Source organism: Scomber japonicus, chromosome 6, assembly GCF_027409825.1.
Source record: "Scomber japonicus isolate fScoJap1 chromosome 6, fScoJap1.pri, whole genome shotgun sequence".
Classification (NCBI taxonomy): Eukaryota; Metazoa; Chordata; class Actinopteri; order Scombriformes; family Scombridae; genus Scomber; species Scomber japonicus.
Genome location: NC_070583.1, coordinates 30748068 through 30760394, shown reverse-complemented (window position 1 = coordinate 30760394; position 12327 = coordinate 30748068). Strand labels below are relative to the sequence as shown.

At 39.8% G+C, this 12327-nt stretch overlaps 1 protein-coding gene and 1 non-coding gene across 2 annotated transcripts in view; both read left to right on the top strand.

Moving 5' to 3' along the window:
- The window catches only part of LOC128360456 (F-BAR and double SH3 domains protein 2-like), an 82538-nt gene that overhangs the window by 24259 nt on the left and 45952 nt on the right, over positions 1-12327 (top strand). Inside the window, exon 3 of the mRNA XM_053320893.1 lies at positions 314-359. Within this exon, the coding sequence (XP_053176868.1) occupies positions 314-359 (46 nt within the window). The remainder of the gene's footprint in view (positions 1-313; positions 360-12327) is intronic.
- trnat-agu (transfer RNA threonine (anticodon AGU)) lies at positions 1323-1396 on the top strand. Its single transcript has one exon. It is a non-coding gene; the product is annotated as a tRNA-Thr (tRNA).

The following is a 12327-nucleotide window of genomic DNA, read 5'->3' as shown; positions in this document are numbered from 1 at the left end:
TGCTCCCAAACTGTCCTTGATCTCCTGCGTTCTCACACCACATTCCTGCTCCTTACTTGAATCTCTGCACGGACTCTCTGCCTCTAACGCTTTCACAGATAATGACCATTGCTTATTGACCTCTGCAATATCATAATAGCAACGTTTTTGGATGGCTCCTTCGATTTCATTCTAAACTTATTTACTGTTATCGTGTCACATTTGAAGATGAAATAAGTTTTGTGTAAGGACTGTATATGTTATGATATAAAGAGTATTTATTGTAATCTATAAACACACTCAAAAATGTTTCTGTGTCTCTGTGTTTCTGCAGAAGCTACAGTCTGAAGAAGGGACAGCTGGAGAGAGACTATGCACAGGTAAGACTGGCTCGACTCTAGTAACTTTAATGAATTGTTGCATCATGGCTTCATTTTATGATATTAACCCTTGTGTTGTCCTCCCGGGTCAAATTGACCCTGTCTGTTTTGACTGTTCCTTCCTTCTTTCCTTCCTTCCTTCCTTCATCCTTCCCTCCTTCCTTCCTTCCTTCCTTCCTTCCTTCCTTCCTTTCCTTCTATCTGTCAATCTTTCCTTCCTTCCTTCCTTCCATTCTCCCTTCCTTCTGTCCTCCTGTCCTTCTGTCCTTCTTTCCCTCCCTCCTTCCTTCCTTCCTTCCTTCCGTCCTTCCTTCCTTCCTCCCTTGCCTCCCTTTTTCCTTTCCTTCTGTCCTTCTTTCCTTCCCTCCTCCCTTCCTTCCTCCCTCCTTCCCTTCCTTCTTCCTCCCTTCCTAACTTCATTCCTTGACTTGAGGACAACAGGTGGGTTAAACTAAACTGCTGTGTCACAATACTCACACTTTGGTGGTGCTGGTTGAAATTATGTACATAAAGATATAAAGGTTTATTTGTTAGGTTTAAGTCTGTCAGCCTTTGTTGGACGGTGACTATAATTTACTGTCCAGAAATTCTCCTGAGCCCATTACTTACAGTAAGAGAGTCATACTGTGGATCCTGTTTCAGGAGTCTATTTCAGGAGTGTTGGGGAGCCCCCGCAAGATTACACAGAAATGTGATTATAATGTATTTCAAACCTCCGAAAGGAAAGTATCAGATGAATATGAGTGCATCAGTGTTGGAGCAGTCCTGAAGCCAGACACAAAGCTTCAGAAGTTGTGCAGTAAGCACTTAATGTAATCAGTAAAACTTTGCTTTTAAGTACATCATCAGCAGATTAAACAGTAGAAGACAGACCAACCCTTTGAGCTCTAATTCTGTTTTCCTTTGTCGTAATGTTTGTTTTAAAGACAGTTTGTATATTATTGTGTAACAGCCCAGTCATACGGCGCTGTGGCTTAGTTGGTTAAAGCGCCTGTCTAGTAAACAGGAGATCCTGGGTTCGAATCCCAGCAGTGCCTTTTCTAACAGGCAAACATGAGCTGCTGTCACCTCTCTGAATAACTTGTCACACCTGCCAACTTGCATGTAGGCTGTGTTGCAGCTCCACTTTCTGATATTAAGCTTAACTGCTACGTAAATGTGGACAGAAAGATGTAAGGGTTCGAGTGTTAGGTTAAGATTTGTCAAACTTTGTGACCTGTGACCACAGATTTTAGCTCCAAAACGTCTTTTAGGAATTATAGCAATTTCAGAGTCATCACATTGTAAATCCTTTTTTTTTTCTACATTCAGGAACATAGGATCAGCTCCAGGAAAATGACATATAATGCTGATATATATTTACATGCATTTAAATGAAATGTATTAACTTTGAATAAAACAAATAAATATGTGAATACCAGTCTAAAAACTATCCAAAAGGTTCAGAAGCTATGGATTACTGCCAGTACATAACATTTACAGTAAAACATAGCTCTGTCCAGCAGCTCATTATTTACATAATAAACCTTATGAGATAAACTAGACTAAAGCCTAAGCTCTAATTCCATTATCCTTTATTTTGTAGTTGCATCCTTAAAGACTATCAGTTTATAGTGCGTACATTCAACACACCGCTTTTCTGAAAATCTGTTTTCAGGTTACCAACCTAAACATTGTCTCCTGCTTAACAACACAGTTAGAGACTCTCCAGGAAGGGACGGCACATGTGTAGTCCTGACATTTCCCTGAGTAACTATCCAGACCTGCTAACCTGTGTGTGTGTGTGTGTGTGTGTGTGTGTGTGTGTGTGTGTGTGTGTGTGTGTGTTGACTTGTAGCTCTGCTTTGGATATTAGACTGCAGTGCAAATGTTAATACTTTAAAGGTGGTTAAAATGATGTACAACACAAATATAGGTGTGTATGTGTTATGTAGAGGTTTGTAACCCTACATTAAAAAAAGGCCAGTAATTACTGTAAGACAATTATCATGTTGTCCCATCAGGCTGAAAGGACTCGTTTGTATTCTGTTTTCAGGGGGAACCTCAGGAGCATAACATTACATGTGGACATATTGCATTTAATTAGTTTTAATTAACATTTTTGTTACTTTGAATACATCAAACAAAGATCTTAGCAGTCTGCTAAAGCCTGACCACAAAGGCTCAGAAATTGTGTATTAATAAGCACTTTATATTTTCACTTTCACTTGGCTGTTCAGTACATTATTTACAGATTTAACTCAAATTGCTTAATCTGTCAAACCAATGTTTAAGGGTTAGTACTCAGAGGAGACCAATGAACTGAATAGCCTAAATTTCCACTTTCCTTAAAAAGCCACATTTTGGTTTAAGCTACATTTTGGTGAAGCAAAATAAAAGCTATGAAATGTCCATATGTAAATGGAGGATATTTGATACTCCAGTTCATCAATTCCTCTTATCCAAAATGTCATTCATTATTTTATGGAACATTTTTTCCAAATAAATGGTGAGATAGATCTAGTGACACACATGGATGATGATTAAGTATCCCATTATATCTGACAACTTAAACTTTTTTAATGCCTTAAATTGTTATAATAATTAGAATCAAACCTTCACTTTAATAGATAACAGTCTGTACTCATGTATCATAATTTATAATTGTTAAAAGCCAGTGTTGGCTGTGTGCTACATCTTCCTCATTCTGTTGATGAAAATGAGAATTAACTCACCTTGTTTAAAGTAGAGCATTTTAAGGGGAAGTGTTTGTGGAGCTGACTTTGGTTAAGTGCTTGCTAAAATAAGACCTGCAGATTTCTGTTTGATATTTTTTTTCGGATAAAGAAACTCACATGTGTGCTTCAGGCCACAGTTGGTTTCACTTCCCATATTCTATTTGGTTATTCGCAGATGTCTCAGTCAGTATTGCTTTCCCCCTCTTTCTTTCAGCCATTCGTTCCTCCTGTTGCTACATAGTTGTGTGTGTTGCAAGTCAGAGGCACCAAAGTTTCTTGCAAGTAAATAAATAAGCCCCATGTATGTTCATCCAGCGATAAAACATGTATCTATTCTGCAGTGTGTCTTCTCGTTGCTTCCAGTAATTCTAGCAAACTACTTAACATGATCTGAGTAATCTGTAGATAGTCCAATAAATAATAATAATAATAATAACTGGATTTCCATGTCAGAGGTCCCACAGGACTTAAGGTAGTAGTAGGGAGGAAAAAGGAAGGAAAGGAGGAAGGGAGGAGGGAGGGAAGGAAGGAAGGGGGAAGGAGGGAGGGAGGGAGGAAGGAAGGACAGAAGGAAGGAAGGGAAGGAGTGAGGGAGGGATGGAAGGAAAGAGAGAAGGAGGGAGGAAGGAAGGAGGGAGGGAGGGAAGGAAGGAAAGAGAGAAGGAGGGAGGGAGGAAAGTAGGAAGGGAGGAGGGAAGGAAAGAAGGACAGAAGGAAGGGAGGAAGGAAAGGAAGGAAGGAGTGAGGGAAGGAAAGAAGAACAGAAGGAAGGAAGGAAAGAAAAAAGGACAGGAGGAAGGGAGGAAAGAAGGAACAGTCAAAACAGACGGGGTCAATTTGACCCGGGAGGACGATATGAAGGTTAACAGCTCACACTATTATAGTATTCATCCAGTATAACCAAGTATTCATCCACTAGATCTTGGATAAATTATAATATACATGTTTCACTATTTTCTGACATTTTAAAGCAAATCCTGTGGTTTCTAAGAGGGGGCGGGAATTACTGCTTCCTTATCATAAAATAGTTTATACCCATGAGACAGCCACTTTGTAGTGTGCTGCAGAATCAAAAAGACATTTCACAGTAGAAGGTTGCATCAACATACTATTTGACACACAGCTCTACTACCTCTACAAACCAAGCAACACAGTCTGCTTTCTATTGTAGCTTTGATGCAGCACAACTTTTACATGCATGTTCACACACACACAAACATCCGGTTAGATCATTGACTGTATGTAAATATAGATGAAGTGTCTCTACTTCTTACAGCTGTGTAAAAATGAAACCGAAATATCTCCTTTCTTGGAACTCCCATCTTGCTTGTGGCTTCACTTTTGGGGAGCTGTCATGTTGCTCATCTTTATACACAGTCAATGGTTCTGAGACACATTGAGAATCAGTCTCAGCTGCAAAATATGTGTGTCGCTTGATGAAAAACTTAACTACTTCTAAACATACTCACTCTATGCAGCCATCCACATAAATGACACTAATTTTGCAGCCCTAATATCCTCCTTGTATGTACACATGAGAGGACGAGATAGAGCGCAGACAGAAAAGGTGCCTTTGTTTACGTGTGTTCATTTGCATGTGGTTTGAATGATTAAGTGTGAGTTTCCTGTGGTCAACCCCTCTGGTTTGAGACACTCATTATCTTCCCCTCTCCCTCGCTCTGTCTCTCTATGCTGTGCTGTTCTTCCTCAGCACTGTCTTGTTCACCTTAGAAATAGAGGTTGCTTAGCAACAACCCCCTACTCAAAAGGACAATGGGTTCCCTCCTAATTGTATGTGGTGTGTGTGTGTATGTGGGAATGTGTGAATATGGTGGTTTATTGTATAACCAGATGATGAAAGGGAAATAGATTTAGTTTCAGTACTCATTAAGCAAATATTTTAAAAAATAGCATTTAATTATGTAATGTCTGTCCTTGCCTCTGTCTATATACTGTAGTGCTCAGTTAGTCGACGACTCATGGAAACCACTCTGCTCACTCATTGGCCCCTTCCTGGCAGCACAGACAGAAATCAAGCCAATCAGCTGGCCCAATAGACAGACAGAAAGTGAGACAAAGAGGAGACACAGAGGGAGGGTGCAAGCTATTAGGGATGGAAAGAGAAGTAGACACAGACGTTCATTAAAAGAACGAGAAAAATCTAGGTGAAATGACCTGAGTCGTCATGTGGAAAGGACAAAAACGAGCAACAAAGAAAGTGAAGATGCTGTCATTTAACCTTTGTCTTTTCACCGTGTCAGAACAGACATTCCCACTGTGAGGAAGTCAGCTGCAATTACCTGCTGTCAATCAAGAGCTCTGTGTTCTCTTTCAACATTTGTGTTGGTATCTCACAATGGGAAACCATCTCCGTGCTGTTTTACACTACAGTAGTCTTGACTGGGACTTCCTCCTCGATAAAAGCCTGATGTAACAGTTTCCATTCAATTTTAAACATCTTCTCGGTCTTAGAAGCAATCTCTCCAATAGCAGGTGTGGCTAATGGCCTGACAACAAAGTTAATAAAGCGAGCTAACTAGTTGGTTGCTGAACTACTGGATCTGCAAAGCTATCTGAGTGTAATGTCAGAAAACAGTAGCTGCTAAGCTGGCCACCATACTAGCTGCTTACCGTTACCAGTGGCTGAGCCTGAACCTTCACTCACCAAGAAAGGTCAAGCCACTGGCCAAGTTCTGCACATGGGGCAACAAAATCGCTGGTGAAGACACCCTTTCTGCATGTGGGTGGTTGACATATAGGCCGGAAAAAGTATTTTTTTTTTAAACTTCATTATTTTTCCTGAAAATTATTTTTTTGTGTTGTTATGACTCATAACTTTCCAAATATATGTGTTCTTTTAGATTTTGTGTCGAAATATGCATTTTTTTTCATCAATTTGCTGCATCAGTGCCTTAAATTGTCACATGGTGTGACGTGAAAACTATTTCATATTAAGTGAAAATGGGTTTTTTTTTTTTTTTATAACTCACTTCATCAAACATTTTAATTATGACTGCTTTGATATTTAACATTTCCTTGTGAAAATGTGCAATATTTCTGTTTATTATTCTACGTAATCATGCAAAGGAGTACATCGCTCCTCAATCTCTCAAGATATTTTAGATTAATTCTCTTAAACCTTGTAACAACTGTAAGAAATTGCTTGAGACTCTTGCTGATACTAATTTCCTTGTGTTCTATTGTTATGTTCATGAATTACCACTAACAAAGCTGTTTTTGGTCACAATTGTGAACGTCACACCAAATGACATGAGTGTCACGCCATATGATAAACTGCACCACACCACAATATGTCAATGCAAAAAGTATTTTATATGTATTTAACACAAACAAAACAATTGAGGAAACAGGTTACACATGAATTTCAAATATAGAATAATAACAACATTCACATAACCTTAATGGTTCAGTATAAACTCCACTTAACATTGTGAATTCAGTAACAGTATTGAAATGACATTGACAATCTGATGAATTGAAAGTGAGTATTATGTTTATGTTAATATTTTTAAAGCATGACAAAAAATTATCAACACACTTACAAAAAACATTAAAAATGTGAAGAAACTGAAAAGTGTGTCAGCATGAATGTTATCATGAATGAACATTGTAAAAATTAGTGTGTGAATGAGTTATAACAGTAGCACCTTTGTAGCTAACAGATTAATGTTCTAAACTGCATTAAGGAGATTCACAGACATTCATAGAATCAGTATTTTAACATAACAGTTAAGATTACAATGTACAATTCATACATTAATATTCCAATGAATCATGACATTTGATATTTGTTTTGTAGTTCACGTGTTTAGAACTAGAAACTGTGAAAAGCTAAAAGTCTTCAGACCATATGAATGGACACTGAAGGGCTTCATTTTTCCTTTTTGTTTCTTCTCTTCATACCTGTTAAAGGAAAATATAGAATGATTAAGATTTTTAAACATTTAATTTCAGGTTCACTATGGTAGTAATAGTAGTCATAATATTACTATGCTGGTTGTGGCCTAGACGTTCAACCTCTGCTATAGCTGTGTCTGTCCTATGTGAACTGGCATGATCTATTTACTTTCTTCTCCTTTCCCTGAGGACTTTCTCTCTCCTTACACGGTCTGCATTCAGTCTTTCCCTGTACTTGCGTGTCCTCTCCTTGCTGGACATATCTGCCTCACTCTGACAAGAAATGCAGGACAAAGATCTTTTAATATGCACAGTATGGCAAACTGTACAATATGGTCGCATGAAATATACAATTGAAAAGTGGATTATTTATCATATAGATAATATTTTTATCTATCAAACCTTTTACATATATAAATATTCATGTAAAATAAAGTGAATGTCATATGGTGTGACAGATGTGTCATATGGTGTGACTTGGAAAACCAGTCACACCATATGACACAGTGTCACACCATATGACATTCTGATCAGTTAAGCTAATTTATTAGCAAACTAAAATCAGCTAGCTGATAATTACCATGTAATTAGCCACATGGCAGCAATGATTTTTAAGAATTAATAAGTAAAATCTGTGAGAAATATTTATTTTTTATGCAAATAATGTCACACCATAAGACACAAAACATCAACCACTACTGGTGATGTCAGATTCATAGCTTTTTAACTAAAAATAAAAAAGCACCACTCACCTCATGAATTTGCAAGTCACTCCAGAGATGTTACTGTAACTTCCTGGTTGGGTGTGGTCCTCTTCATCATTAAGATGTCCAAATTATCGCCCGTTGTAAATATGCATTATAGTGTCACACTATATGACGACCATTTTGCGGACAAAATGTATTTGGTCAGAACTTGTTTTGACATTATGCATAGACATCAACACTTTATGTGGCTATTGATAACACATTATTATTTTATATGCACTGTAGAACTATCAAATATTTATAATTTATTTGGAAATATGCTCTTATTTCTGAGGACACAGATATGCCGGACAGTCACACCATATGACATTTTTGATGTTTGGATCAAAACTCTAGTAAGCTGTGTGATGAAGTAAAACTCTAAGTATAAATCTTAATACACCCACAACACCTTTGGTATTATTGTACTAAATCTTGTCAGAGGAACAACATTTAAATATATATTCTTAAAAAATATAATTTTTTATCAGTATGTGACACACGGACTGTCAGAATTGTGTTATTCGTCAACCACCCATGTGCTGCATGTCTAGCATCTGACTACCTGTGAGCATTGTGCATATCTATCCTTCAAGATTCACTGATGCAGGCTACGGCACCTAGCTAGCCTGTCGGTGGTGGACCTTGTGATGGGCATAGTCAACTCATCTGCCTCAGGAGTTAGTTGAGAGCCCTCAGGGACACACCATCCTCATGGGAGCCAGAGTTCAAGGGCTAAGAAACCCTTTGCTGTCATTGTGACACAAAGAAATCAAGTGTGCTGTTATCAGGGAGTGATGGCTGTTCCCCCAAAAGATGTTTGTTTCTGAGTAAGTTGAAGAGGTCATGTTCCAGGACCTACAAAAGGTGTGCACTAGTTTTGACGGCACTCAAATTTCACAACCATGCAAAGATGAGCAAAGTCAGACTTGCAAAGAGCTCTTTGGAGGCCCAGCTGAGTCACACAAGCACCCACCAGTGCCCAGACTCACACCAGTGTGCTTCCCACTCAGTAAATTCATTAATAAAAAATATTTTCTGGCACGCATCCAGGCCTCAAGCTGAGGGCACAGGCACATTTTATTAATGAAAGTGATGAGAAGAAGAGGGGAACAGGCAGTAGCTGCACAGTCCACAATGCCCGTTCGGTCCAGTATAGGAGGCAAGACTACCTCCAGGTCTACTGGTGAGCCAAGCTCAGCAGTAGTGTCCATGTGTGGCATCAGATGGGTTAATAAAGACTGTAACCAGGGGTTACAGACTCAATTTTACGTGTACTCCACCCTGATTCAACATGATATTGCGGTTGTGGGCTCAGGCAGTTTTTGCAGAAGGAAATCACTTCTCTGTGAAACAAAGGATGGTACTGCTAGAGTCAAAGCATTTTTTTCTAGGTATGTCCTGGTCCCAAAAGGGGCCTGGGTGTACAGATGATATTAGATCAGCATGCTTTGAACAAATACATGAGACAGTTCAAGTTCATTTGTTGACACACACAGCTCTGATATGCTTAGTGCATCCAGGCGACTGGTTTGCATCAACAGACCTAAAAGATGCTAATTTTCACATCTCTATGTTTCCCCTCACAGAAAGTATCCAATTTGCCTTCCAGGGCACAACACACGATTATCTGGTGCTCCTGTTTGATCTTTGATTAAATCCACTGGTGTTTGTAAAATGCATTGAAACTGCTGTTGCGCTTGGCAACATATGGTACATTGACAACTGGTTTCTGGCAGCAAAGCTGCCCCTGCAAATTCAGACATACACCAGACTGCTCACATCACATCTGGTGGCCCTGGATTTCACAGTAAACTGGGGAAAGGGTGTTCTGATTTCAGCTCAAAGCATCACATTAGGCCTGTCTGAAGATTCAGTCGCATTCAAAGCACGTCTGCCAGTGGAAAGGGTGAAAGCCTTTTGGGCTTGTCCAGCACTTTTTTGTAGGGGGGTGATGGTAAAGTTCATAGTGTGCCTCAGGCTGCTGGGGCTGATGGCATCAGCACTGGGTTACATCGCTCAAACTGAACCCGACACACCATAGCCACGGCCGAGTCTTGGTTTCCAAGGTGTGCATCTTTGCTCTGCTCACTGGTAGATGCACAGATATGCACAAATATATTAACATAGATGCCTCTCTAGCCAGCTGGGCAGAATATGAAGGCAGAATAGTAAATGATACATGGAGCTCATAGATGCAGTTAGTTCTTATAAACTGCTTTGAACGCCAGGCTGTCTCAGTGGCACTGAAACATTTATGCCCCTTTCTCAGAGGGCAGCATGTACTGGTCAGAATGGACAAGACTATGGTAGTAGCATATATCAAGAGGCAATGTGGTCTGCTCTCATGTCATTTGCATACATTGGCACACAGACTGATTATGTGGAACAGCTCTGGCCTAATATCACTGAGAGCCACACACTTGTCGGGCTTGTTGAATCTAGGGCCAGATTTACTGTCTAGAGGCCGTCTTCCCTACAATGATTGGGAACTCCATAGCAAGGAAGCTTAAATATGGAAGAATTACAGTTGGTTTTATTGCCTGTCCGGTCAGAGCACTTCACTGAGGTTGGATGCTTTAGCATATGCGTGACTGCGTGTCCTCCCATACACCTTTCCCCAGTTAGAGCTATTCACTCCTGTTGTCAGGTTGTGATCACTGGCTAGTGGAGATATTTCAGCTGCTGTGGAGCCAGCCATGGCCTTTTCCCCTCTGCAGGGATCTGGTGTAGCAGATGTGTATGTTCTATCCTCATCTGGAGTGCATGGCTTTATGGGCCTGGCCTGTGAAAGTGCCAGAGCCTCCTCTACACATTGTGCTTATGATGGCAAATGGCGTGTGTTTGAGGACTGTGTGTAAATGCGGGGTTGATGGCTTTCCAGAGCTGTAACTGTTATTTAGACATTTCTGCAAAAGCAACTAGAGCTAAGGACTTGGCTTTTTCCACTATCAAAGTAAATTTAGCCACTATATTGGTGTGTAACATATGCTTTGGGGTCAAAACAGCAGGTTTATCAATGGTGCTTTATGTGGTGTCGCACCCACTTTTGGAGCTATTGCAACAGGTAGATCTTAAGATGCTGTCCTTTGAAACAGCTTTAATACTCACACCGGCCTCTGCAAAACGTGCAAGTCAGTAAACCCATCATGTATGCAGGTTTTAATGGGGGTTTTACTAAAACCTAATCTTGTGTTTGTGCCCAAGGTATTTAATCCAGCATTATCATACCGCCCTATTGAGCTGTCGGCTTTTCCTCCTCTTCGTATTTCCACGCAGGAGCATGAACAGCTTAATGCGCTCTGCCCAGTGCGAGCATGATACACCTGTTAATAAGACAGTAAAGACAGGAAATCGGAGCAGCTGTTTGTCATGGGTTGCATTACATTTGGGATAACCTCCTATGAGCAGTGGGAGCTATTGCCACGGCCTATGACAGCAAGGGGTTGCAACCCCCTGTTGGTCTACATGCTCATCAAGGTTTATGCAGCTGCAATCTGGGCAACACCTCACACTTCCACCATGTTCTACAAATTAGATTGGAGTTAGACTGAAGGGAGAACGTTATGTCGGGCTTTTATGGCAGGAGGAAGTCTCCTTCTTTTTGTGAACAGATGCCATGTCATCTGCCAGTCAAGACTACTGTAGTGTAAACTAGCTTCAGAGGGACAGTGCAGTGAGTTTATATATATTTAAATATTTTTATTAGATTTTAGCAGTATTACAAACAAACACACATGAAACAGCACAGTCAGGAGCAGATGTCCCACACATGCAGGCACACATACATCCGAACAGGTTGTGCTCACACGGGGTATGGAGGGGAGGGAGGGGGTAAAAGAAAAAATAAATAAGTAAAATAAATAGATAAGTAAATAAATAGTAATAGAATAAAATTAAAATAAATATAGATATAAAAATTAAATAGAAATATAAAAATAAAAAAAAATAAAATAAATAAAAATAAAGATAAACAGACGGCAAACAAAAGAAAGAATATGAGATTTAGAGGTCAGGATCAGCTGTACGTGCCAGGGGAAATTCATGTTCGAAATAATATAAAAATGGTTGCCAAACCTTACAGAATTTACGAGAGGAGCCTCGAATGGTATATTTGAGGTGTTTAAGTTTGAGGTGGGACAGTGCAGTGAGTTTGAAAGTGAGGTACGTCACTCATGTTTTCAGAGAACCTTGGTTGATTTCTTAACTTAAAGTTTTCTGTGTGTGTTAGAGTGAGCCATTTGTCCTTTCTTTCACTCCCACAATCAACATTACTGGCATAGTTTTAGGCTAGGGTCACACTTCACTGTACTGCCCAAAAAGGCCAGTCTGCTGTGGTTGTCACTATGTGTCTGCGGCCTTCTGCGCACTCACAGAGCACCGCTATATCAGCCTCACCGTCTGGCTGCTCTGTCACGGTCTGTAACTTCTCCAAATGTATTGAATTCTTATGTTCAGTTTATATGTCAGACTGGCAATAGTGCCTCTCCTCTCTCTGCCTTCACTTTCTTTATGCACACTCATATTGACAAGGTTAATATATTGGTAAGAAATCTGAAGAAAGTGATGTTTTCTATTTCTTCTCTC